The following is a 27,949-nucleotide window of genomic DNA, read 5'->3' as shown; positions in this document are numbered from 1 at the left end:
TATCTTGTTCCAGGAAAAAAGGATGTAGTATGAAAGGTGTGGCCACAAACTGTCTCTTAATTCACCATTAATTTCTTACAGTTTCCTGTCTCCTGTCTCTCTTCCTTTCTTTTCCTCCTGTTTTCATTCATTCCCTTCCTCTCTCTACCAGAGCAATTCAAACTTCAAAAAAACCCCCAAACAAACTGGGAAGGGATCATACAGTAGCTATAAGGATGCATGCAACAGACACCTTCTCACCTGAACCCTTGAGTCACTTTCAGATCCCTGCTTGGTGCAGGGAATGATGAACGCATCACCTGTATCTGAATACCCAAGACCAATCACTTGTCCTAAAATGAACATAAATATGACTCAAGGTCCATTCATGACCCAGGCATTCTTCACGTTAATCAGACTTAAGTATCTAATTAAGACTTGGTCAAATTGGAGAGTGAAACAAGTTAAGGGGTAGTTTTTCATGAAAACTAATGTGGAAAGCTAACACTTAGCTTTAGAATATAGCATTGTGAGCATAGCATTGTGCCCAAAGTCTTGTGTATTTATCTATGTACATTCAATAGCTGTTACTTCCATTGTTTTATTATTCACTTTTCAAATATTTCCTTTCCTTTCCTTTTATAGGGGACACTTGAAGATCAGATCATCAGTGCCAATCCCCTATTGGAGGCCTTTGGAAATGCCAAGACTGTCAGGAATGACAATTCCTCTCGCTTTGTGAGTGGTGCATACATTGCAGGATCTAAAAGTCGTTATCAATTTTTTAGTCAATAATATCAGCTGTCTCATTATTGTGTTTGCATTTCACATCCTGGGACTGATCATGAAGGTGTTGCCCTGGAGAAAGTCCCGCTGAAGAGATGTGGCTTGCTTTGTAGTTGCTGAGAAATTAACAGGCAATTCACATATCAGTTTTACATAAAGATTTCAAATTCTTGTTTGTCTTTGATAAGTTGTACACCAGTGCCAAGACTTTGAAGTGCTTCAGTAGCATCTTTTCATGTCTTCTAAACTTATCTCATTTTAAGAAAGCAGCTTGCAAATTGATGCATTTCACAGAAGGAAGCGGAGCTGTGCACATCAATAAATGCATATAGCCAAAAGCTGGCATTCAGCTCTAGCAGTAGAATAGCATTTTCTAATGTACTTGAGGTTAACAGACTAGCTTAGGAGGCACAGGACAGGCTGTACAGCACACACAGATTTGTCCTTCAAAACCTCTAGCACCAGTCCTCAACATTTGCCATCTGAAGCAGCTGCTTCACTCCGCCTACTAAGAGGTCTGGCCATGTTTACAGAAATCATTTGTTTATTGAAATAGTTACCCGTATTGGCCCAACTATAAGCCACACCAGCAAATAACCCACACTTTTAAAATTCAAAGGGAAAAAAGAAAAAGAAAAAGACAACACTCAAATATGACACTCCCTTAAAATTCCATAGGCACTCACACCCATAAATGGCAAATGTATTAGAAAATCCTACAGCGATATCGTAAAAGCCAATTTTTGTAAGGTCGTTTTGTAAGCCACACTTTAACTTTTCACGGTCGGAAATTGGAAAAAAAGTGTGGCTTATATTCAAGCCAATATGGTATATCTCATCTTTTGTTTTTTTAGCTGAACCACCAAAGCAACTAACACCTTCCATTGGAAATAGAAACTTAACACAGAAATCAAGGCCCCTTCCATCTAGAAACATAAGGAGCAATTCCAATAAACAAACAAGCAAAAATGTTAAAATGAAAAATCCATAATAGATCTAATCCTGGTAGCTGTGTTTTCTGAAAGGACCTGGATCTCTGTTGTGACTTTTTTTCTCTGTACTTTGCAGGGCAAATTCATTCGGATTCATTTTGGTGCCACTGGAAAGCTGGCCTCTGCAGATATTGAGACCTGTAAGTATCCTGATTGGAACACAGCCAGTCAAATATTAAACCGGGTTTACAAACATTAAATGTGAATCTTTGTTGCAGATCTGCTGGAAAAATCAAGAGTAACTTTTCAGCTGAAGGCTGAGAGAAGTTACCATATTTTCTATCAGATTCTCTCCAATAAGAAGCCTGAACTTATTGGTAAGAAGGATTCTCATTTATTTCCTTCCTGAATGTCTCAGATTATCTGGTAAAGCAGAAGAGGATCTTATGTTAGTTGCTCAACCAGAGCTACACAGAACTGGGTGGGGAGAGGGAGAGAGAGAATTGCTCAGAACCATTTACTCTCCTTCTGTATCTTAATCTAAGATGTTATGTGGCGATTATCAGACTCTTCTAATTTCATTTCAGAAATGCTTCTCATTACAACAAACCCTTATGACTACCCATTTATAAGCCAAGGGGAGATTTCAGTACAAAGCATAGATGACCAAGAGGAACTAATAGCTACAGATGTAAGTATAAGTGCTGCTGCTAATGTAAATACTGAGTAACAATTTCAGCTAATTGCTGCATGAACTATCTTACAGATGGCTATAGACATCCTGGGCTTCACTGCTGAAGAGAGAGTTGGAATCTATAAACTAACTGGGGCAGTGATGCATTATGGGAACATGAAGTTTAAGCAGAAACCACGAGAGGAGCAGGCAGAGCCAGATGGCAGTGAAGGTAACAGATCTCTGGCATACACCATTAAAAAAAGCCAGTTTCCAGATCTCATTTGGGGGGGGGGGGTTGGAGAGAGAATTTTCACGTGAGGTGTGCAAAGCATCCTGCAAAGATTTCACATTAAAAGAGATTATATACAGTTCTTCCTCAGCTTTTGGCAATTAATCTGAATCGCTCTCCCTGTCATAATTTTAATGAGTAAATTACAATTGCAGCTACAACTTTAATTGTGACTATCCCATTCTCAAATGATTATTGCTTTCTGGCTGTCCTGAAAGAGTTCCATCCATATTTGCTTCTCATATGTTGTTTTGTAGAGGCTGACAAAGCAGCTTATCTGATGGGCCTGAATTCTTCAGATTTACTGAAAGCCCTATGCTTTCCCCGAGTGAAAGTGGGAAATGAATATGTGACCAAAGGTCAAACAGTGGACCAGGTGAGGCCATGCATCAGATCAAAAACATGTATTAGCTTATGTGAGGGGCTCTTACTCAGGCAGGGTACATTTCTTCCTTTCAGTATGCTGCTTAGTAAGGATTTACAAGTTTGGGGGGAAATCTGTTTTCTTCTGGTAACATCCATCCCAGGTAGATTAATGCCACTGGAGCACTATTCAGAAAAGGTCACAGGAAATCAATAGGGCATTTGCAATAGTTTGGGATAGATAGAGAGGAACTGGTGAGATGAGACAACATGTACAGGACACCCAGTACCATCATCATCTTCTTTCAGGAAGCCCTGTGCTAAAGCAGCTTGTATTCCCCACCCCAACTTGGAAGGAGAAGTTTGAAGCAAAAAGATCAGATATTTAAGCTACTCACCTCTTGTGGTGGGTTTCTGAGCTGGGATCATTCAGTTTCCATCTTAACTAGCTAACACTATTATTCCTGGGTCATTCCATATCCTAGGCCAGACAGTGATTCATAGAATCACAGTTGGAAGGGACCACAAGGGTCTTCTAGTCCAACCCCCTGCAATGCAGGAATATTTTGCCCAACATGGGGCTCAAACCCACAATCCTGAGATTAACCATTTTATGCTATACCAATTGAGCTCTAACAACTTGCGCAGTGACTTGTTTCAGCAACACTGTTTAACTATGTAGTAGCTGCTAATTGTCTGGACTGTTGCCTGCAGGTGCATCATGCTGTCAATGCCCTTTCCAAATCTGTCTATGAGAAGCTATTTTTCTGGATGGTACTTCGCATCAACCAACAGCTGGATACAAAGCTGTCCAGGCAACACTTCATTGGGGTCTTGGATATTGCAGGCTTTGAAATCTTTGAGGTATGTGGACCCATTGCAACTTCTTGCCTCTCTTGTAACAGCCAAATTAACTGCCTAGGCTGAACTTGTTCCAGAAAGTCGGTGTATAAATATTTATAAATGTATTTTGCCTTGTGCACTCTGTCCCAGACCATGGTTGTAATGGGTGATATGGGGAGCTGGGGAAAGAGAAGAATAATTTCCCCATGCTCGCACCTTCTCTTCCCTTTTGAAGAGGGACAAGTTCCTCCCTAACCTCAAAGAGGTACCATTAATTAAGAAAATATTCCACTATTCCCTTCTGCATAGCCTCCTTCTTTCCTCTAAAAATTGTGAAGAATTAATTCTAAAAACTGCTCACCTGTGTACCTTTGAAGCCAAAGTCATCGTATTAACATAATATATTCTGGTGTTAGTTCAACAGCCTGGAGCAGCTCTGCATCAACTTCACCAATGAGAAACTGCAACAGTTTTTCAACCATCACATGTTTGTGCTGGAACAAGAGGAATACAAGAAGGAGGGGATTGAATGGACTTTCATAGACTTTGGAATGGATTTAGCTGCCTGCATTGAGCTTATTGAGAAGGTACATTTGCCATATTGTCTTGCAGTGGCGGACCTTGATTTTTGAGGCCCTGAAAGTTGAACTGTTATTGGGACCCCTTCACGACCAGCAACAAGGTCTGGGTAACCTCTTATCTTCTTCAATGGGGTTGTTCTATGACAGATTTTATATATATATATATATATATATATATATATATATATATATATATGAACTACAACATCTCAGATTTTGCTTAAAATTGCTGTATTGTGACACTTCACCTTTACAACATCTGTGCTACTGACTCTCAAACTTTGGAATTGGTGAAATACATACAGAAAAAAATTAATCCGTTTGAGTCATGTGACTGAAACTGGATCTACTAGATCCAATTTTTTCAAAGCAATGTGGAATAATGTCGCTTCTGGGACCCCTCTGGGATTAGGGCCCCTGAAGCTTATGCTTCATTAGTTTCATAGTATATCCACCCTTGTTGCCTTGTAAATAAATATCCACTTCATAGAAATACATATTTGAAATAAAACTTGTTTGTTTTTCCATTTAGCCAATGGGCATTTTCTCCATCCTGGAAGAGGAGTGCATGTTTCCTAAGGCAACTGACACTTCTTTCAAGAACAAGCTCTATGACCAGCATCTTGGAAAATCTGCTAATTTCCAGAAACCTAAGCCTGTCAAAGGCAAGGCTGAAGCCCACTTCTCCTTGGTCCACTATGCAGGGATTGTGGATTACAATATCGCTGGCTGGCTGGAGAAGAACAAAGACCCTTTGAATGAAACTGTTGTGGGACTCTATCAGAAATCATCCATTAAGATTCTGGCCAATCTTTATGCTGCCTTTGCTACCATAGAGGATGGTATGTTATCTTCATCTATTACAGAGTGGTCCAACACATGGCCCCCAAGGCCTTGTCTGGCAACATTTGATGCACCCCCCAGTTCTCATGCTGCCTTCCCAAAGCTGGCTAAGCAAGGCGCTGGACTTTGGGCAGGAGATGTGAGGGCTCTGACTGGGTCCTAGAGTCCTCCCTTCTCCTTCCCAAAGCCTAGTTAGTGCTTTCCTAGCTTTGGGCAGGCGGTGTGAGGGCTCTAGAACCAAGCCAAAGCCTCCTCCCCAAAGCCTGGCGCCTCACTTAGCCAGCTTTGGGAAGGCACTGTACGGACTTGGGTGGGTGTGTCAAATTTTGACCTCACTCCCCACCCCACCCCTGTGACAAGACAGTGTGTGGCCTGTGGGTTCCATGTCTTTTGGCCCACTTGGTATGAAAATTTGGGCCACCCTGATCTATTATATTTGGCTTAAAACTCTGTGACCTCTTGCACTGGTTAAAAGGATAGCCAGAATGGCTGACCAGAAATATTGCCAATTGTACTTACGTCTTGCTTTGCAGCTGAAAGTGGTGGTGCTACTAAGAAGAAAGCTGCCAAGAAGAAGGGGTCTTCCTTCCAGACTGTTTCTGCACTTTTCAGGGTAAGGCTTGCAGGCATCCTCAGAAAGACAGGTGCCCCGCTGCAATAAATATATTTTTGTGGAAGCAAATCTCATTAATTGGATAGTGAATAGTTTGTATATGTGGTGCCATTAGCTCAAATGGTGGACGGCTTATAGATGTGCCTAAGAGCATATATCACCCAGTGATGCCTTTGACTTTGATCCTTTGTTGGAAACTGAATGCTGGACTAAACTGATCATGCATCTGCGGTGGGTACATTTTTTAAAACAACAACACACGCCAATAATTTTGCTTTTTTCATGTGATCATCATCTACTTAAATTACAAAGGGATCAGAAAGTATAATAATTAGAAATGATAAAATAAACAATATTAAAGGTGTGCTTATGGGTATTAGGCTTGTATATAATAAGGTTTAGATCTTGGAGTGGGGGTAAGTACAGTAAATGTAACAAATAAGTTAATCTTATTTCCATTTTTGGGGAGCAGACCTTATTAGCCTACACATTTCAATTTTATTTTAGGGCATGTGGAAGAAGAAGAACATTTGTAAATAAATATAATATGGCTTCTTTTATCAGAATAATAAAAATTTAACAGCATATAATATAAATTTCCAAATTACAGGAAAATTTGAACAAACTGATGTCCAACTTGCGGACAACTCACCCACATTTTGTGCGCTGCATCATCCCCAATGAAACTAAAACTCCAGGTAACTAAGACATTCTGACATCAATTTCCAGCAGGAGTTCAGTCGAGTATCAGGGAAAGCTGCTATTTATGTTTTCTCTTCCACAGGTGCAATGGATCACAGGCTTGTTCTGCACCAGCTACGGTGTAATGGAGTGCTTGAAGGCATTCGAATCTGCAGGAAGGGATTTCCAAACAGAATCTTATATGGGGATTTTAAACAAAGGTCTCAGCTACATTTATTATGATCTTCCTAATTTGCATTGAGGCAATTTGTTAGGAAAACACTGTCTAGAATTCTGGATAACAATGACACCTGTGTCTGCTTGAGCATCACTTTATATACTATAATTTAGATACAATGGTATTTATTTTTTTTGCAGAAAATATGCTTTTTAATGCTCCCCTGCCCTCACTGTTTTTGCCTGGGGAACTTCCCTTTAGGATTTTGTACAATACAAATAAATATTTGGATAAAAAGTATCGCAGCCTCCTCAAACTAACCACAATCTTGCTGCCTATTTATGGGCAGTTACCTAAGCTGTTTAGAAGTGTTTGCTAGTGGGAAAGAGCTTCTTCCTTCTCCACTGTTTAGAGCGCTAAAACCTGTTTGTGTTTAAATGGACAGATACCGCGTTCTGAATGCTAGTGCTATCCCAGAGGGCCAGTTTATGGACAGCAAGAAAGCCTGTGAGAAACTGCTGGGATCTATTGATATTGATCACACCCAGTACAAATTTGGACACACCAAAGTAAGCACTTCTCTGTGCTGAGAAGAGTACAAGCAGTGGCTCTACTTGGGCAGCGACTACACTTTGCCTTCTCTTTTTAGGTGTTTTTCAAGGCTGGTTTGCTGGGCCTTTTGGAAGAGATGAGAGACGAACGTCTAGCATTGCTCATCACTCGCACACAAGCTATGTGCAGAGGGTACCTCATGAGAATAGAATACCAAAAAATGGTGGAAAGAAGGTATAATGTTTCTGCCCAGGTTTACACCAGGGAGCTTCACTTTACTATATGCAGAGCCTCCTCCTCCCGCCCTTACCTTGATTCCCCAGAAGTGTTAGAGGAAAGATACCCTACAAATGATATTTTTGAAACACTCCTTAAAATTTCCACTTCTCCCACCCTCTCTGTGTTGTGCCTATGTAATCCTATCATGGTGCTATAATCTCCTTGGGCTATAGGCGCAGACCTCACCTCTTCTGTTATACATAGAAATGCTGGCAAACTGAAACTAATTGCTTAAGATGCAATCCTAACCTCACTTACCTGGCAGAAAGCACCAATGGACTTACTTCTGAGTAGATATGGTTGGGCTTGCACCAAAAGATATCTACTACAGGTCTCTTGAAATTCTGTTAACTGTAGGTGCTAAATCAGATTTTTCAGAAGAGGGGTGATGAACACTATTTCACTCAAGTCAAGAGAGGAGTGGGCAACCTCAGGCTTATCTGACCCTCTCCACCCATCACTGGGCCTGCTTTGCATCCTTCTGAGTGTTTTTGCCTGTCTGGAATGTGCCCTTGAGCTTCAGTTTGCTTTCCTGGGCGGAGGACAGGGTGTGAATGGAGAAACTAGCCTACTGCGCAATTGTAAAATTTTATTGCTCTATCTCAGGCATGTCCAACAGGTAGATCGCGATCTGCCTGTTGGAGACGGGGTGTTTCTGGTAGATCCTGGAGGATCTTTGGCCCCTCAGTGATCTCCCCCCCCCCAAAAAAAAAGAAAAGAAAGCTCCATACCTTTGTCTTCCTAAAAACAAAGCTCAAAAACTCTGGGTCCCCCCAAAAACGCTCCACAACTTTGGCATTCCCAAAAAAGCTCAACAACTGTGTTCCATCCAATGAAAATAGGTAGATCACTGCCAGTTTTTTTATACTGTGAGTAGACTGCAGTCTATTGGGAGCTGGATGTCCCTGCTCTATCTAGTTTTGCCTCTGGCCCCATCCACCCTCTGGCATGTGGTCCCAGAAGGGAATGTAGCTGCTGGGCTTAAAAGGTTTCCCCACCCCTGAGTTAAGGGAAATAATTGGTCAAGTAGTTGCATATTCATTTGATTATTTACAGGCAGGCCTCTTGAAAATTTGCAGTTGAAGCTGCATTAAGGAGCTCCTGAGCTTTGCTTAGGAAAACTAACTTTCCGCAATGAGTAACTCTGTGAATTGGTTCCATCACAGGGAAGCTATCTTCACCATCCAGTACAACATTCGCTCGTTCATGAACGTCAAACACTGGCCATGGATGAAGCTGTTTTTCAAGATTAAGCCACTGCTGAGGAGTGCAGAGGCAGAGAAAGAATTCGCCAATATGAAAGAAGAGTTTAAAAAAACCAAAGAAGAACTTGCTAAATCTGAAGCCAAAAGGAAGGAACTGGAAGAGAAAATGGTCTCTTTGCTGCAGGAGAAAAATGACTTGCAGCTTCAAGTGCAGTCTGTGAGTAATTCACAAATATCTCTCCATGGTCAGTTTTAGGAAATGTGGTGCTCTAAGCAAATTATTAAATTATCACTATCTCATCAGGCTTTTCCCTCTCCCCATCAGTCAGCTGTCCCCAGTTGAGATCTCTAGCTTGCGTCAGCTGCTTCACAGCAAGCTCCCAGTAAGATCTGTACTCTGACATGCCGCTACTTACCCTGCTGCCCTTCACATCCATCTCAGGCTGTTCATGAGCTGCCTTTTTCCGTTATGGGGCTGTTTTGCCTCATGCCACGCTCCTTCCTATTGCTGTCATCTTGCATTTGGCCTGTTCTTCCTTTGTTTGCACCTGGCACCCTGGGCAGCAGATGACCAGTCACTTTTGCTGTAATTGAGAAGGGAAAGCCCTTCCATCATTTATTGCAGGAAAACTTGCTACAGCTAGGTAGTTGGATTGCATATTGGCTGGATCCTTTTCAGATCCTTCCTTCCTTCCTTCAGAACAGTTACTTATGCTAAGTTTGAAGAATAGCCAGTTAAAGTCAAATGGTAACACAAGCAGTTGAAAAAGCTTACAAACATAGCCTTTTTACTTACACTCACTCACTCTCTCACTCTCTCAGTCTCTCTCTCTCTCTCCCCCCCCCCCCGCCCACAAACCCAGCAACCCACCCTGAATTATTCTCAGTAAACAAGAGACATTAAACAGCATACAGTCTGAGAGGTCATACTGGCACCACAAAACTCCTCCCTTCTTCTCTTGTATTGTATTTCCTTTTTGACTATATAGGTACAGCACAGATAACCCCATCTTGAACTAATGCTACAGTGTCACTTGCTATCTTTCTATCTATCTATCTATCTCCCGGTATATATTTAAAGTGACCACCAAATCTTGAAATCAAACACAGAGATGGAAGAGAAGGCATAAATATAGTGGGAAGGTGGAACTGATTATGATGTTGGATCTGAATGGTCCATCTTGCAGAAAGATACGCACTAATGGGCTGAGATGCAAAGACATGCTTAGGAATTTCTATGAGTCTGTGTCCAGCTGGTGTGATTTTTGTTTGTTTGTTCTCCAATCCCCTGGAACAGAAGACATCCCTCATACCATAACAGAAACTGTCTTTGAAAACCTTCCCTCCCCTTACCAGTTTTTAAAGCAGCATGTCATGTGTGGCTGTCATTTGACAAACACAAGTCTAAAGCCACCTTGATGACCTGGAATTGGTTTGGATCCCAGTTATGGAGATAAAATGTAGAGAAGTCAAAGCTTTTGGCTGCCTTTAAAGGGGGGGGGGAGCAATTTAGAAAGTGGTATACTGTTATACTGCCTGATGGAGTTGAATGATAATATATATGATACATTTTTCTCTAACAAGGAAAGTGAAAGTTTGGCAGATGCTGAGGAGAGGTGTGACCAGCTGATCAAAACCAAAATCCAGCTGGAGGCAAAAATCAAGGAGCTGACTGAACGAGCGGAGGACGAAGAAGAGCTGAATGCAGAGCTGACAGCCAAGAAAAGGAAACTGGAAGATGAGTGCTCCGAACTGAAGAAAGATATTGATGACCTGGAGTTAACACTGGCTAAGGTTGAAAAAGAAAAGCATGCCACTGAAAACAAGGTAACCTTTAATATTGCCTTCAAAATGCCGTTTCCCGTACTATCTGCCAAGATATTCAATTGCCATATAAAGTTTTGAAAAATTGTCACACTTTTCACTCTCATGTTACAAACTGCTAATTTCTTATGTAAAATGGCTTCCCATCTCGTGCCTCTACCTCTGCAATTAAAGACAGTAAGTTAAGAACAAACACAAAGAGTAAGCTTACAATGATCCTATCCTTACAATGTCTGCCCTTAATTGTCCTTAATCAGTATTTCAGCTGATCTCAACACCATCAACAATCTTATGCTGTGTTTTGTAGGTGAAGAACCTAACAGAAGAAATGGCAGTTTTGGATGAAACTATTGTGAAATTAACCAAGGAGAAGAAAGCCCTCCAAGAGGCCCATCAACAAGCTCTTGATGACCTACAAGCTGAAGAAGACAAAGTTAACACTCTCACTAAAGCGAAAACCAAGCTGGAGCAGCAAGTTGATGATGTGAGACAGCTAATCCTAGTCATTCTTGAACTTTGCATGATATTTTTTCATGATGACTTACTTGCTTTGGGCTGGATTGTTATAAGCTGCCTTGAGTTATAGCTATGTAAAAAGGTGGTATACAAATGAAACATCTCTAAGTTAACAAAGTTTGTTTTTGAGCCTGTTAATGTGCCCAAGTGGAAATTACACATAACAGGACACAGGGCTCTCCTGCTAACATACATGTTTCCCCCTGAATAAACTGGCTTAAAGGTCCCTGAGTTCAGAGGAGATCCTCTGGAAGCACATCATTAGCAAAACAATAGTGGATAAGGAACACTATCCTTAGTTTGTACTGATATTTGTGTGACAATGGGGACGGAGGATTCTGAAGGGTGTTGGGGGTTTTTTGCCTCCCATCTTAGTTGGAGATACAGAAATGCTCACTTTCCTGCTAGCAAATGTCCATTCCCTGCAAAGGGACTCAATTCATACTTTGTTAATACTGAGTTTAACCCAAGGAATTAGTAATTTCCCACTATAAAAATATCTGAGACTGGCACTAACATTAAGCTTTCGTTGCAGCTGGAAGGTTCCTTGGAACAGGAAAAGAAAATCCGCATGGATCTTGAAAGAGCTAAGAGAAAGTTAGAAGGGGACTTGAAACTTGCCCAGGAATCCATAATGGATCTAGAAAATGATAAACAGCAGCTAGAAGAAAAGCTGAAGAAGTACGGAAATCGTAAATTGTAGTTGCATATTAAAATATGTTTATGGGGTAGCTTTTTAATTAAACTGCCTCTTCAATTCCTTTATAGGAAAGACTTTGAGTACAGTCAAATGCAAAGCAAAATTGAAGACGAGCAAACTTTGGGTATCCAGCTGCAGAAGAAAATCAAAGAACTTCAGGTATAAATTGTTTTCTTCATTCTAGCATCCCAGCTCATTTTCACTTGGTAACAAGAATTAAAATGTTTGGTTATAAATAATCTTAGATACGTAAAGATGATATAATGAAACATGCCCTCCTTGTAAGACTGCTTCCAGACTTCAGCACACTTTTGTGCAGATCTACCACCCATTTGGGTAGATGCTGGTATATGTCCTTAGCATAGTAACTATGCTGAGTAAACAGGTTGTCTGGAAACAGTGAAAGACAGAAGTTTAATAGGATTAATTTGTTTCAAGTATATGTTTGGTAGGACACAACGAATTAGGACCACAGTGGCTCCATTTTCAAATTGTTGTTGTTTTGAGTAGTTTGTTTTCAACAGCCTCATTACATTACAATCTATTTTCAAATGTGTTTCTCTGAAGCAGCTCTTCTTTGTCACTATGCTTCTCATTTTCATCTATGACCAGTACAAACCCCAACCTGACTTTCTGCTAATATTTCCCAATATATCCCTGGTTTTGTCCTTTGCTCCTTGCAGCTCTCACACCCTTGATGCCAAAAGTTTCCTGATCCCTTCTGCAAGGGTGTCACATCACATTTTGCCCCTTGAGGTGAAATAGGAAGTGCTGCCCTGCTGCAGCACTGCACCTGCTGAAGCACCCTTTTCCTATGTCACTGGAAATTGGCGCCAATGTCAGCATTGCTTCTCCACAAGCAGCAGTGGCAGTATGGTGCCCATGAGGGTGCTGCTGCAAGGGCTTCCATCACCTGAGGCAGGGGCAGGCAACCTAGGCCTGGGGGCCGGATGTGGCCCAATTGCCTTCTAAATCTGGCCTGCGGACGGTCCAGGAATCAGTGTGTTTTTACATGAGTAGAATGTGTCCTTTTATTTAAAATGCATCTCTGGGTTATTTGTGGGGCCTGCCTGGTGTTTTTACATGAGTAGAATGCATGCTTTTATTTAATATGCATCCCTGGGTTATTTGTGGGGCATAGGAATTCATTCATTTCCCCCCCCCCCAAAATATAGTCTGGCCCCCCACAAGGTCTGAGGGACAGTGGACCAGCCTTCTGCTGAAAAAGTTTGCTCACCCCTGGCCTGAGGTGCCTGCTTCACTCTGCTTTATGGGCAGGCCAGCCCTGCTCTTCCACCAGTTTCCCCCATTTTCCTCACTGCCCCTTTTACTTGGAATTTCCTCCCTGAAAATGTAATGTCTCTTTTTCTCCAAATCCCGCCTTCCAAATTCTCCCGTTTTACAAAGCTTTTGCCTTAACCTCTTGAATTCTTATTCCCAACTGCAGCCTTGTCCAAGTACATGTAACTGCATTTTCTCACATTTATCTTAGCATCTTCCATCTCTCCACTGCTGATTGTAGATTGTGAGCTCCTGGTCTCTCCTTTCCTTATCTCTCGTTCTTTGATTTATGAACCTTTGTGAAGCAGCATCTTCACATAACCAACAACTTCATTATCAACTACTGGTAACCATAACCACTTCCTCCTCCTCCTCCTGTGTAGGCTCGTATTGAGGAACTGGAAGAGGAGATTGAGTCTGAGAGGGCAACTCGGGGGAAGGCAGAAAAGCAGCGGGCTGAATTGGCACGTGAACTAGAGGAAATCAGCGAGAGGCTTGAAGAAGCTGGAGGGGCTACTTCGGCCCAGATTGAAATTAACAAGAAGCGGGAAGCAGAATTCCAGAAAATGAGGCGTGACCTGGAGGAATCTGCCCTGCAGCATGAAGCTACAGTTGCAACTCTCCGCAAGAAGCATGCTGATAGTACGGCGGAGCTTGGGGAGCAAATTGATAACCTGCAACGTGTCAAACAAAAGTTGGAGAAGGAAAAGAGCGAGTGCAAAATGGAGATTGATGACCTGGCCAGCAATCTCGAGTCCGTTACCAAGTCTAAGGTATTTGAAAGTAAATTTGAGTAGCTCTTCACAGTCCAGACTACAAAATGTACATTCTTAGCTGTGAACAAAAAGAAGAAATGTATCTCAAATATTCTGAAAAGGTGATCTTTTGCCCATCAAGGTCTTTGAAGCAGATGATTTTTGGGCAGAAACATATAAACCCTGGAAGGAGGCACTTGAACCAAAACTCATTGGGCTAATTTAATAATAAACATTCATCCATTTCAGCATTTTTGAGATGTATTTTTCTTTGTTCACAACAAATTCTTCCTTTTGTGTGTGTTTCCTTTTGACGTTCTCAGTAAACACACATACGGTACATGACTGACTGCATAATGTATCCTGTTTCATTTCACTTCTGACTACCACAGGCTAATTTAGAGAAAATGTGTCGTACATTAGAGGACCAGCTCAGTGAAATAAAGGCCAAATCTGAGGAAAACCAGAGATCAGTGACTGATCTAACAACACAGAAAGCCCGTCTGCAGGCTGAGTCAGGTAAGGAGGAAAACAGTGGGGATGCAAGATGCAAACAAGGGCCATTCCAGGGTTTTCTTTCCATCATTTGCTTCAAGGTGAACAGTTTTTATTATTTATGTTCTGTGGAATCTATGCAATGTCTCATGTTCCAGCAACACATTTTTAGTCTGTGCTTCTGAGGTTAGCTTTCAGAAGCACCAATAAAAAGCACAAACCAGGCTTTCATGGGGCTAAATTGGTTTAAATCCAAGTATTCTGCTGGCAGAGCACTGAGGTGATAATCTGGTGGTTGAGTGTGGAGGTAGATTTTCATTTTTAAAGAGGGTATTCTTGGAACTTTAGTCTAGCTTGTTGCTGAAGTAACAAGGGAAGCTGAATAACTGATGCAATGGCATATGAAGAGAAAACAAAATGTTAGACTAAACCTCTGAATCTGTATTGCGAATGTCAGGCTGAGCCCTGGAACATGTGGGCTAATAAAATGCAGAAGGGAGTTCATCTGATGGCCATTTGTATGTTGCACAAAAGAGGGAACACGAATGACTTGCATTTGTGCTTCTGGTGCAACTTGCAAGCTGCTCCTTAGTGAGAAATGAGCTGCACCCACACTTCACTCACAACCATCTCACCATGGGAGTAGATGTACACACTTCTGCTTTGTAAGATGCACTGAACATTAAAAAAAAGAGGCATGCAAAACTGTCTCCAGCAAATTCAGAGTGAATTTCAAGCATCACTGAGCAGCAAACCCCAAGTCCAGTATAATAGGGATTAGGCTTTTATGCTGGAGTGTACATGCAGGTCCTGCTTTATGACCCCAATGCATTTCCTGGATATTGTTAGGTGTGTCTAAATATAACAAGTCCACAATTTCCATTTTTTCCTATGGAAACATTTCTAACGCGGGAATTGTCTGATATCTTCCCCACCTCCATGGTTTCTTCTTGAAATGGCTGCAACTCATCAGCAAAAAAGAGACAGAGGGGAAAACTGATTTGTCCTATCTCTCCTGCTCCCTGACTTGTCCTATTTCCCCTGCTCTCTGATTGTGGTTTCTGCTTGAAAATGGCTGCTGACAGCCAACAAAACACAAAAAAACCAAGGAAGTGGGCTGTTTGGATAAGTGAATCTGTGGTGCATATAGCAAGGTTTGGGCATAATTTTTAAGTGCGGATGGTGGGGCCTGTGTGTATTTTCTAGGAAGGTTCATGCCCTGCTACTTCTGGACCAGCAGATCTGTGAAAGAAAGATTGTTGCGGAGGGATAATTCTTAAAGGCATAAGGTTAATAGAGCTGACACTGTGAATTAAGCCTGGGAGATATGGAATCACACCTAAGGTTATAGTGAACATCACTGTTATTAGCAAATTAAGAATTTGTCTTCTGTGGTCACAGGTGAACTGGCGCGTCAACTTGAGGAAAGGGAGAGCATAATATCCCAACTTTCCAGAAGCAAACAAGCATTTACTCAGCAAATAGAAGAACTAAAGAGGCACCTGGAGGAAGAGACCAAGGTATTCATAAGCCTAGACTGCTGGGGAACATTTCTCTTGATTCATTAAAAGGAATACATTAACATTGGAAGAATTTAATTTAAATTTCCAACACTTTAGTGGACACATCTGTCAGCAAGTTCTCAACCCTTCCAATATGCAACACAACTGTACCATGATGAGCTGTCATTGGAACTATGTCTAAAAGTTGAGAGGGGATGTATCTGCTTATGGACTCAGCGGAAACCATGACTACATCATGCGAATTAATTATATCTCATGCTATCAGGCTAGGTCTACAGATGCACTGGGAATAACAGCACAATTCTATACATCTACTGAGTAGTAAATGGCATTCAGTTTGGTGGAGAAAATGGGTTTGGATTACAGCCCAAGACTCATTGAACTCACTCCTTAGCAGATATGCACAGGATTGTGCTCCCATTTTTAATTGTCCTCATATCTGTCAAACAAAATACCAACTCACTATTTGTGAATATCAAGGTACCTTTTAAAAAAAAATCTAAACATGGCATAAATAAATATTTTAACTCACTCCAGATCACTATGATACTATCTTGTATGACACTGTAACAATTAGGGAAGGTAAATGGCGTTTCCGAGCACTGCTCTGGTTCACCAAAAGCGGCTTAGTCATGCTGGCCACATGACCCAGAAGCTGTACTCCGGCTCCCTCAGCCAATAAAGCGAGATGAGCGCCGCAACCCCAGAGTCGGCCACGACTGGACCTAATGGTCAGGGGTCCCTTTACCTTTACCTTTACCACATATTGCAGCAGTGACTCTGCTGGTCTTGCAGGTGACATGATTAATTCACAGTAATCCAAGACTTGGAACACTTTCTTGGGCACTCATAAGTCTCTTCAGTACTGAAAACTGCTTGAGTTTTGTGTGAATAAAGTAGCCTCTTGCTTCATCCTGACTTCTGTCAGGATAGCTTTACTCTGAGATTATACATGCAAAACACCACAGGTATTGTTCCAAGAGCACCAATGTAAGAATCTATGAATTCAGTTATAAATGTATGCATGGCTTACGGTTCTTAGGCGAAGAATGCACTGGCTCATGCCTTACAATCTGCTCGCCATGACTGTGACTTGCTCCGGGAACAATACGAAGAGGAACAAGAAGCAAAGAGTGAACTCCAACGTGCCCTGTCTAAAGCCAACAGTGAAGTGGCCCAGTGGAGAACCAAATATGAGACAGATGCCATTCAACGCACAGAGGAACTGGAAGAGGCCAAGTAAGTGCTGGGGATGAGAAGTGGCATGCTAATAAGCCATTTTCACACATTACATTCAACCACCTTTTATGTTCATAACAGTAACCTATCCATGTGGGGATACCACTACAAACTGGGCACTTGGTTCCTCATTCTTAGATGAAGGGACAAACATTTATGATCTTCAGCATATATTTCAGCACGGTGGAAATCATGAAAGTGCTGGGATTTATATATGATAGTACCCATGTGACTGGATTTTAGTCCACTTAATTCTGTCACATTAAAGAATAAACTAGAATTTGACAACATAACTTTCTGATTAAAATCTGACACCCCACCCAAACGCCAAGAGGACTCACAATTTAATTAATGATGTTGCCAAAATGCATAATAACCTGATTCAGAATATGAATTTACTTGGACTTGCCTATCAGTTCTACAAGCATGCAGGTGGCTAAGATACTGTAAACTATACTGTGCTACTAAGGGCAACCTTAGTAGTTATATGGGCATCATCATTACAATCTGACTTCTTTAAGGAAAAAGCTTGCTCAGAGGCTTCAAGAAGCTGAAGAACAAGTTGAAGCTGTGAATTCCAAGTGTGCTTCCCTGGAGAAAACAAAGCAGAGGCTGCAATGTGAAGTGGAAGACATGATGGTGGACGTTGAGCGAGCAAATGCTCTAGCAGCTGCTCTGGATAAGAAGCAAAGGAATTTTGACAAGGTGTGTTTCTCCTCTATAGTATCAGCCCTTAGATGAGAAATAGGCACTCTTCGTCTCAAACTAGCAGATACACTCCACTTGCTTCTGAATTTGAATCTGACTCTCACTTCTACCTACTACTACTAATATAATAAAATAATAAAATAATAATAATAATAATAATAATAATAATTATTATTATTATTATTATTATTATTATTATTATTATTATTATTATTTTATTACTTATACCCTGCCCACTCTGGGCAGCTTCCAACAGGAGATTAAAAATACATTAAAACATCAGTCATTAAAAAAAAGTTTCCTGAACAGGGCTGCCTTCAGATGTCTTCTAAACATCAGATAGTTGTTTATTCCTTTGACATCTGATGGGAGGGTGTTCCACAGGGCAGGAGCCACTAACAAGAAGGCCCTTTGCCTGGTTCCCTGTAACTTTACTTCTCGTAGTGAGGGAACCTCCAGAAGGCCCTCAGCACTGGACCTCAATGTCCGGGCCAAACGATGGGGGTGGAGACGCTCCTTCAGGTATACTGAAATATTTAAGCCCATTCTCTGATGTCAGAGGGACACCAGCAATTTGGCGCAGATTTGAGGAATGAGGGCACCATGCAGAGCCCATAGCCTGTGACCCATAGCCTTTTGTGACAGAAGGATCTTACAAATGTGTGTCTGTATTTGTTTATTAATGGGAAACCATTCAGGTTTCCTGATTCAGGGATGCATCACCCCTGTACTTATGCTCAGCATGCTTGACATGATTTTGGGCTGTATGACTACTTTGAAATTGGGAATTGGTCTGATTCACAGTTATGTTAAGATCCCAACTTTCTTCTATCATGAAACTTGAGGCGGCATATATAGAGTACCTAGGAGTTGTTCCATCCAGGCATGAACTAGAGTTGCTGCTTAACTTTAACAAGGTAGATGTGTCATGTGCTTTCCAACCATGCCCTGGGACGTCCTTCTGCTCTGAGGTCAAGAGTGCTATTGGGTGTTTGGGAAAAAGATTGTCAGAGAATTGCTGGGGGACAGAGAGTGGTAGCTGGTGGAATTGCAGTGTATAGTTTTATCGGCCAAGGCTTCCTTTACTCTGTTTGGATTTCCCCTGGCACAGAAAATAAAGGGGTAGAGAAACCCCCTGTGAACTGTCACTGCCTTCTTCCTAGTGATGTCCAGAACTGCTACTGAGAAGGCTAGTTTAGCAAAGAAAAATCATAGGCAAATATAACGGCAACTAACTAACTCAAACACAATGGATGTTAAGATTTTGGCAGAATGGAAGACCAAGTATGAAGAGAGCCAGTCAGAGCTGGAAGGTTCCTTAAAGGAGTCACGCTCCTTGAGCACTGAACTTTTCAAAATGAAGAATGCTTATGAGGAGACCCTAGATCAGCTGGAAACAATCAAGCGAGAAAACAAGAACCTACAGCGTAAGTTTCCTTTTTTGGCCTTCTTTCTATTTGTTGGTTATTTCAGGGAAGTTTTTAATATGTAATGCTGTACGGTTTTTAACACTGATTGGGAGCCGCCCAGAGTGGCTGGGGAAAACTCAGCCAGATGGGCGGGGTATAAATAATAAATTATTATTATTATTATTATTATTATTATTATTATTATTATTATTTGACTCTAGCAATGATAATTCACAGTGCAGAGGGTCTCAGGGATATGCAAGGATTGCTGACTTTTCTCTGTGCCTTTAGCAGTGGTACAACAAGCAGAAATATCCTCATCATTGCACCTCCATATCATGGAAGCTGCACTGATTCAGAAACTGTCCATCTTTGTGCAGAACTGTGACTAAAAATCAAGAGATGACTAAAGCAGGTGTATATGTTCTTTGTCAGATCATAGCACATTCTAGCCTTAAGAACTTTAAGAAAATATTAGAGTTAAAAGCGTTCAGAATTTCCAGATCTCTGCACATTCTCATTCTCGTCCTGTGATGAGAAGGCAAGGCTAACTTGATATCACTAATGGCAGTTTTCAGAATTGACTGCCCCACACAAATCTCATAAATGTCCTTAGGAAGTATTGGCAACAGCACTTGGTTGGTTTAATTTCACACAATGCATTTTTGTCCATGTGAGCAGTTCCAACTTTCTCTGGTAAAGGGACCCCTGACTTAGGTCCAGTCGTGACCGACTCTGGGGTTGCGGCGCTCATCTCGCTTTATTGGCCGAGTACAGCTTCCGGGTCATGTGGCCAGCATGACTAAGTCGCTTCTGGCAAACCAGAGCAGTGCACGGAAATGCCATTTACCTTCCCGCTGGAGTGGTACCTATTTATCTACTTGCACTTTGATGTGCTTTTGAACCGCTAGGTTGGCAGGAGCAGGGACCAAGCAACAGGAGCTCACCCCGTTGCAGGGATTCGAACCGCCGACTTTCTGATCGGCAAGTTCTAGGCTCTGTGGTTTAATCCACAGCGACACCCGCGTCCCTGTAGCTGGTGGTAATCATAGGTAAAACTGACAGAATTTCCTAGGTTTGAAAAAAAAGAAGAGGGAATTTATGATGGCTCAGGCATTATATCTGGGAGCATTTGGGATATCTTTCATCATAAAAAAGGAGTTTTGTGAACTGTTCTGAAGCAGACAGAAGAAGGCACAAGTATCACCTCTGTTTGCAGAGCAGCTCTTTGCACATGTGTGTGTGTTTCTAGTTCTAGAGGCATTTCACCCTTTATCATCTCTGTGTATGTTTAATTCTTCCTAGAGGAAATAGCTGATCTTACAGAACAAATTAGTCAAAGTGGCAAAATTATCCATGAACTTGAGAAGGCCAAGAAGCAGATAGAAGTGGAGAAATCTGATATGCAGATGGCTCTAGAGGAAGCAGAGGTAAGATGCCAAAAAACAGTAGGAAATAAAATACAAATGGTAAATACGTAACTAGGTTTTTATAAAAGTCTTTTGGAATGTGGTAGTTGGAGATGCTCATTTGTTGCATCGGATTCCCACAAACCACATACCATTTGTTTGGCAGATGGTCATCATGGCATGGTGGAATTTGTTTAAGCTAAAGGGAAATATGGATATAGGATTCTCTGAAGTCACATCACACCTAATCTTTGAGAAAACTTCTATAGTGACGTCCATATTGGTGTTAAATTGTTAAAAGATATTAGTTAACTATGTTTTACTACACTGTGGTAAGATCAAGAAGGAGAAAAGTAATCTAAGTTTCCTCCAACCCCAAATCTCTGTGCTGCTTTATTTCTCCAACATTTCCTCAATAGGGTGCTCTTGAACACGAGGAAGCCAAAATCCTTCGCATTCAGCTTGAGTTGACTCAGGTGAGATCCGAGATCGATAGAAAGATTGCCGAGAAAGATGAAGAAATTGATCAGCTGAAGAGGAACCACCAAAGAACAGTGGACACAATGCAAAGTGCCTTGGATGCAGAAATACGGAGCAGGAATGAAGCTGTGAGGATTAAGAAGAAGATGGAGGGAGATTTAAATGAAATGGAGATCCAGCTGAGCCATGCAAACCGTCTTGCAGCTGAGACACAGAAACACCTCAGGAATGTCCAAGGGCAGCTTAAGGTACTTATCTTTCCAATATATCCTTTATATCAAGAGTGGTTAATCTGTGGCCATCCAGATGTTGTTAGATTACAGCTCCCATTGTCCTTGAACACCGGCCATGTTGGCTAGGGCTGATGGGCATTGGAGTCCAACAACATCCTGGAGGGTCATATGTTAACCACTATTGCTTTATATGAATATTAGAAATTCAGTTCTGCTCAACACTTTCCCTTGTTGTGTTTAGGACACACAGCTACATTTGGATGATGCCCTCCGAGGCCAAGAAGATCTGAAAGAGCAAGTGGCTATGATTGAGCGCAGAGCTAATCTGATGCAGGCTGAGATTGAGGAGCTCCGGGCAGCTCTGGAACAGACAGAGAGGGGAAGGAAGTTAGCTGAACAAGAGCTTCTAGATGCAAATGAACGCGTGCAACTTCTTCACACACAAGTATGGGCTACAGTTGTCACTATAACAACAAAACTTGCCATGCTACATTGGTTCAAATGTCCATCTAATCTCACATTCCAATGTCTGACTGTGGCCACTGACATGCTCTATAGTGGTAAACAGAGATATGCTGCCTCCAAGTATGAGGAGGAATAGTTGCCTAATCATTACTAGAAACTGTGGCGTAAGAGATGCTGAAACATCCTCACTGTGTCTTTTGTTTAGAACACCAGCCTTATTAACACAAAGAAGAAGCTGGAAATTGATGTTTCTCAACTTCAAAGTGAAGTGGAAGATGCCATTAAAGAGGCCAGAAATGCAGAGGAGAAGGCAAAGAAAGCCATCACAGATGTAAGAGCTTCTTTTCTCTTTCAGTGGTTGCCACAAAACCTTGCTGTTATCTATAACAATTTTTGTTGGCTCATGGACACTTGATCACAGTGATCATTCTAGAGCTGTCCAGTCCTGTGAGTGGCTAACAGTTTTTTCCTTCAGTATGCCTTCACAAACTGATAGAAGGAGGAAAAAGAGCCTCTATTCCTTCAAAGTGCACCACTAAGGGGGCATGCATGAAAGTGCTGCCTCAGGTGGCTTCAACCCTTATATACCTTGGAACAAATAGGGAAGGGCATTAATACAGTCTCCAGGCACTACCAATTCCCCCAGCCCCAGTTGCTATGCTCCTTTCATCTATTTCCCCTAAAGGAACAAAGCTCAGTTTCACAAGATGGCCTGCTTAAAACCCTAGTCTTTTTACTAGCATGCTATCATTTGCAAACAGTTGGATGCATTTTCCCCATCACTGAGTTTCCATGCCATCCCTGTTGAACGTTTGCCTACCATGCAGCTGTTGAAGCGCAGAGCCTTTGCAAGAGAAAAAAACAGTGGCAAACAACTCTATGTAGCCCATCATACAAACAATGAATCTGTCCTTCAGTCACACAGCTAGGGCCATATGTGAGTTATTCTTCTATGACCCCAATCCCTGTCGGCTGGGGAAATGGTGTAACCAGGTGGACCTGCTGATTTCAAGTGAAGGACATACATGATCAGCTTTTTCTTCTTTCTACATGATCACAACATTTCACATGCAGACCTCTACCCCAAGGAATGCCCTCACAGGAAAGCAGATCTCATGTGGTTGTGTCTGATGGGTGACACACAAACATTATGAATTTGGCTCCAATTCATGAATGCTTATGTCTTAATGTGTTAGCCTTTAAGATGCCATAAGATTCTTTGCTATGCCTTCTGCACCCAACTGACATGGCTCCAAGAACTATGAAATGTGTCATTCATATAGTGTTGTGTGAATACCTTCTCTGCACCATGCCAGTGATACTGGAAATTCATAAGTGTTTCCGTTCAATGTTATATAATGAGCCCAGCACCTTTGTTAATAGTTTGAATGTTGATTCATTCTTTGGGATGGCTTACTTATTGAGCAGGCCATTTCTGGTGGTCACAAGTTGATCTTTCGAACTCTGCTGAGCTTCTGCCCTTTGCTCCGAGTGTACCTGTTGACTGGGGTCTACTGTTTGTATGTCAAGGCGGCCATGATGGCAGAGGAGCTGAAGAAAGAGCAAGACACTAGCGCTCACCTGGAGAGAATGAAAAAGAACCTGGATCAGACAGTGAAGGATCTGCAGCTTCGGCTGGATGAAGCAGAACAACTTGCTCTGAAAGGAGGGAAGAAGCAGATCCAGAAAATGGAGGCCAGGGTAAACACTGGGGTTGGGAGCTGGTGGCAAGCACCAGAGTTCTCCATAGGTCAGAGGCCCCTATATCAGAGTTGCTAAGGAAATTAATGTTTTGCTTGACTTCCTAGATCCGAGAACTGGAGTCTGAACTAGAGGGGGAGCAGAAGCGAGCCACAGAAGCCATTAAAGGTATTCGCAAGTATGAACGGCGAGTCAAAGAACTGACTTTCCAGGTAAGAGGAAAAGGAAGGAGCCAGTGCTTCCCAATACTTCTTTGACAACTTACGTATCACCTAATCAGGTGCCACTTTTCTAGGGTGAAGAGGACAGGAAGAATGTGATAAGGCTACAGGACTTGGTGGATAAGCTTCAGCTGAAGGTCAAATCCTACAAGAGACAAGCAGAGGAGGCTGTGAGTTATTTGAAAGACACAAGCTTCATTTTTGGTCATTTGTACAAAATGCATAAGGTCTCAGCTTTGACATCAGAGGTATGACTTAGGGTTTTTGTGTGCTATTGCTTTCTGATTATAGGACCAACAGGCCAACGTTCACCTCTCCAAATTCAGGAAAACGCAACATGAGCTGGAAGAGGCAGAGGAAAGGGCTGATATTGCTGAGTCTCAGGTCAATAAGCTTCGGGCAAAGACCAGGGAGGTTTCTACCACAAAGGTAAGTGCCTCCACAGACCAGATGCCAAATAATTTGTCCCTCCTGAATGATGCAACTGTGTTTTTACAGATCCCTGCTGCAGCAGTGGATGTATGAAAGGAATCTGAGCATCCAGCAAGGAGCCATTAAGAATGCTGCACAGAGTGGAAGAAGCAACACACTTAATAGCTCTGGGTTCAAATTCGCTGTGGCTTCAGCATCAGTGAAGCCAATGGAATTAAGCAAGGAGAGAATGTGGCTTCAGGCTACTTTGTATTGATAAGAGGCTTATTCAAAAAACCAAAGCGCCCCCTTGCTTTTGCAGGAGTTAGTCTTGTAAAACCCCAGTTCAAAGACACAAGTATATTATCCATTTAAGCCAGGGAGAGTCAACATGGTGTCCCCAGATGTTGCTGAACTACAACTTCCATCAGCCCCAGCAAGCACAGCCAGTGGTGAGGGATGATGGGAGTTGTAGTCCACCAATGTGGAGGACACCACATTGGCTAACCCTGATTTAAGCCCTAGTCACCCAAACTTGCACAAATGGTCAGGTCCCACATCCCCTAAATCTGCTCCAGAGGGTTGGGAGTTCCTCAGAGCAGATTTAAGGGAGAGCCTGGGGAATTGCAAGTAGAAGGAGCTTCATTTCCTCTTCCATTGATAGAAGCCTTACCATTAGCTGAGCGGCACTGTTGGATTCAAATATATTTATCCTTCATTTATTTAGACCATTTGCACCCCCTCTTCAGCCAAAGAGGCTTCTTGAGTATTCTTAATCTTTGTTGGAAGCCGCCCAGAGTGACTGGGGAAACCCAGCCAGATGGACGGGATACAAACAAACAAACAAACAAACAAACAAACAAAGGCTTACATACAGTGAATTAAAACAAGACAGTCTGGTTACAATATAAAAAGTGCTACAGACATGGGAAAAGGAACAGGCAGGGAAGAGGAAAAAAGCAAACTCAGGTGCCGATTGTTCAACAGTTGTTCTTGTGATGACAGCTGGCTGAGAAACAACTCAGGGCCGCAAGTGCCTCATGGAGCTGGACTTTGGGAAAGGCAAATGACTTTGCTTCTCATCTTTCCTACTAAGGCAACCTGATAGAATGTCTTCTATCATTCTGCCAGTTGATAAAGAGGAGGCCTGGTGGAGCTGGTTTTTCAGCAGTGCTAATGGTGTGAGCCCTGCTTCCCATTTCTCAAGAAGATAGTGGCTGAAACGGCTCATTGTTTTCCTTGCATTTTAACAAGTACTGAGTTTGTTTGTTTTGTTTGTGGCAGGTAATCATAGAAAGTGAAGAGTAAATCTACTGCAGGACAGAAGAAGCTTGAAATGTATGCAAAATGCATATATGTCCCCATGATGTTGCTTGAAATTGTAGTAATCCTGTGATCTTTCCTCAATAGCTCTAATAGAAAATAAATTTTGCTTTGCTTAAAGACTTGGTGAGTTTTGCTCTTTGTGTTGTAAGCTGCAGACATAATAAAAAGTGAAAGTGGTTGCAACGCTGATACCTCAGGCATACAGCTCAGGCATACAGCTTACCCCTCACAAACTCATAACAATATATAAAGAATAAGTAAGTCAAGCAATGCAGCACAGCAGGAAACAATACTGCCTGCATAAAAACTTAACACAGCTTCACAGCTAGCCCCAGAAAAGGCAGGCCCATGCCATGCCTTCAACACCTCTGAGAAACAGCTCCTTCAGGTGAGATCAGATTCTTTTTTTTAAAATAGCATGTTAATGTTGAAATGCACTGGCTTCTATATAGCTCAATTACTCAGAAGAAAATACTTTTCTCTAGGGAACAGATGGGAGGACAAATGTGAACGACTGCCCTCTAGCAACAGCTACAGGCCACATAACATGTTTTGCAGAAGTTCCCCAACTAGTCATATTGCGAGAAAAGCTTTACTGTTTCTAACACAGAGGCTAGTGACAACAGAGTGTTAAATTACGAACATACTAGGAACTCTAAACTTCCATCTCCATCCTTACAGCAGTTCAGTTCTTAGTGGTGTGGGAAATCCACTGAAGCAGGGCTCTCTCTTCCCAAAGAGGCCATTCTTGTGTCACTTCCATTGCAGCCATAAAGTATGGTGCCCATATAATCAGTACTCCATATCACTATCTCCCACCACGAGTCCCCACATCCTGTCCCCCAGCATAAGGCTGCCCAGAAGGTGGAATGAGGGTGTGAAGATTCATAATATGTTTGTCACTATCTAGGCAGTTGGCATGTCACAACAAGTTTCCACCTCCCCAAACCCCATTCTGGTGCTCCCAACCCGTTTGTTAGTAAAGCTGAAGATAGGACACAGAGCTCAACTCCCCTCTACATCTGTCTGTGGCATTACATCTTCGTAAATCATTAAAAGAATCCTCGTCACTGATGGCTGAACTGTGATAATATGAGAAGAAAACAGTATCACTTAGGGTGGAGCCTCAATGCAGCTTGGAATCTCTGCACAAATATATGCTGGGAAACAAGAGTCTGAGAGTGAAAGCTGACACACTTGACAAGGTCCAGATGCCATCTCACTTAGGAAGGACATGTGCTTCTTCCAAAAGTCTAACTATAGACAGTCTTAGAAGAGTCTTGCTGTGGTTACATGCTCTTAATAAACATGCAAGGCATTCCACAGGGCCAAGATTGCCCACAGTATCCTGTTAAAAAGGACCATGATATCATGGAAGGATTGACAGCTGTACGAGATTTTAAAATGGTGGACCCTATTCATATTCCAGCAGGCTTATTGCTACTTGCACCAACTGAAATTAGGGGTTATTTCAGATGCCACAATTCCCCCCCCCCACGAGTTTATTGCGTTTTTCACCCTAATGTAGTCTGCCTGTAAACAGCTTACAATATTTGCAATAAATGTGAAATAACCATTCTGTCTGATGTGGGTAGGCATTATTGTCCTAATTTATGGCTTCTTGACACTGTGCAATAAAAAGCAATATTGAGGAGAACAGAATAAAAAATATGGATTAGGAATAAAGTGGACAATACTTTTCTGGGTTGGATCATTTGCCATTAATAACTGTATAATAAGGCAAAGTTGGCATGGAGACAGATATCTGTATGCTCAGAACTATTTTGATGAAGGCTCTTGAGACACAGAAGACTGGATAAGTCAAGTGTGAAACGAGTTACTGTCTTTCATAGCCTCTATCATTTACCATCTCTTCCTTGCTCTTTCTGTACTCCAAAACAGAACAGCTTTAAAATTCACAAACTGCACCCTGAACTAGAATTGGAAACAAACTGAAAACCAATGAAGTTGTTCCAAAATATGTATCATATGTTTACAATAGCCTATGGTTGATAACTTACAGGCAGCTACGTTTTAAAGCCATTTAAGGTTTCTAGATCATCTTGAGTGACAGCCATGCATGCAGCACATTACAGTAAGTCAATCTTGAAATCACAAAGGCAGAAATGAGGGTAGCTAGTTATCATAGGGATGAGATGTAGCTCAACAGAGCACATGCTCTGCATGTTAAAGTTTCCCTAGACTCAATCTCTCATATCTCTAGGTAGGATTAGGGTGGAAGGATCCCATCTAGATTGCTGTCGCCAGTCAGTGTAGACAAAATTGAGATTAACAGATCAAGGGTTTGACTTGGATGACCACAGATTGTATTTCACAGGAGGGTTTAAAATGCATATCATAAATTTAAGTTTGTATAATTAAAATGCTCTGCCACCCTAGCATAACAAATCTACTTTTTAAAAAACCCTGAACTTTTTGCACTTATTCTGCCT

At 41.8% G+C, this 27,949-nt stretch overlaps 1 protein-coding gene and 1 long non-coding RNA gene across 2 annotated transcripts in view; one reads left to right on the top strand and one right to left on the bottom strand.

The window, feature by feature from the left end:
* Positions 1-25,613, top strand: part of LOC310838421 (myosin-3) — a 31,774-nt gene extending 6,161 nt beyond the window's left edge. The window contains exons 7-40 of the mRNA XM_083725782.1: positions 625-717; positions 1,834-1,897; positions 1,976-2,074; positions 2,285-2,388; positions 2,464-2,602; positions 2,920-3,038; positions 3,740-3,889; positions 4,285-4,455; positions 4,982-5,291; positions 5,826-5,905; positions 6,516-6,603; positions 6,690-6,807; positions 7,210-7,333; positions 7,414-7,550; positions 8,762-9,017; positions 10,385-10,627; positions 10,932-11,108; positions 11,676-11,821; positions 11,909-11,999; positions 13,505-13,894; positions 14,269-14,395; positions 15,773-15,891; positions 16,937-17,133; positions 17,655-17,838; positions 19,103-19,268; positions 20,556-20,680; positions 21,079-21,387; positions 21,614-21,817; positions 22,043-22,168; positions 23,368-23,538; positions 23,646-23,750; positions 23,834-23,929; positions 24,051-24,188; positions 25,455-25,613. Of these exons, the coding sequence (XP_083581908.1) occupies positions 625-717; positions 1,834-1,897; positions 1,976-2,074; positions 2,285-2,388; positions 2,464-2,602; positions 2,920-3,038; positions 3,740-3,889; positions 4,285-4,455; positions 4,982-5,291; positions 5,826-5,905; positions 6,516-6,603; positions 6,690-6,807; positions 7,210-7,333; positions 7,414-7,550; positions 8,762-9,017; positions 10,385-10,627; positions 10,932-11,108; positions 11,676-11,821; positions 11,909-11,999; positions 13,505-13,894; positions 14,269-14,395; positions 15,773-15,891; positions 16,937-17,133; positions 17,655-17,838; positions 19,103-19,268; positions 20,556-20,680; positions 21,079-21,387; positions 21,614-21,817; positions 22,043-22,168; positions 23,368-23,538; positions 23,646-23,750; positions 23,834-23,929; positions 24,051-24,188; positions 25,455-25,478 (5,190 nt within the window). The 3' untranslated portion in view covers positions 25,479-25,613. The remainder of the gene's footprint in view (positions 1-624; positions 718-1,833; positions 1,898-1,975; positions 2,075-2,284; positions 2,389-2,463; positions 2,603-2,919; positions 3,039-3,739; positions 3,890-4,284; positions 4,456-4,981; positions 5,292-5,825; positions 5,906-6,515; positions 6,604-6,689; positions 6,808-7,209; positions 7,334-7,413; positions 7,551-8,761; positions 9,018-10,384; positions 10,628-10,931; positions 11,109-11,675; positions 11,822-11,908; positions 12,000-13,504; positions 13,895-14,268; positions 14,396-15,772; positions 15,892-16,936; positions 17,134-17,654; positions 17,839-19,102; positions 19,269-20,555; positions 20,681-21,078; positions 21,388-21,613; positions 21,818-22,042; positions 22,169-23,367; positions 23,539-23,645; positions 23,751-23,833; positions 23,930-24,050; positions 24,189-25,454) is intronic.
* The window catches only part of LOC310838507, a 178,210-nt gene that overhangs the window by 29,530 nt on the left and 120,731 nt on the right, over positions 1-27,949 (bottom strand). The window contains exons 7-12 of the long non-coding RNA XR_014560997.1: positions 23,804-23,904; positions 23,255-23,418; positions 9,217-9,384; positions 6,558-6,756; positions 5,812-5,944; positions 4,230-4,362 (exon numbers count right to left, since the gene is read on the bottom strand). This is a non-coding gene — a long non-coding RNA (uncharacterized lncRNA). The remainder of the gene's footprint in view (positions 1-4,229; positions 4,363-5,811; positions 5,945-6,557; positions 6,757-9,216; positions 9,385-23,254; positions 23,419-23,803; positions 23,905-27,949) is intronic.

The sequence above is a fragment of the Podarcis gaigeae genome, assembly GCF_964106915.1.
Source record: "Podarcis gaigeae genome assembly, chromosome: 2".
Lineage (NCBI taxonomy): Eukaryota > Metazoa > Chordata > Lepidosauria > Squamata > Lacertidae > Podarcis > Podarcis gaigeae.
This window is presented reverse-complemented; position numbering and strand designations above follow the sequence as displayed.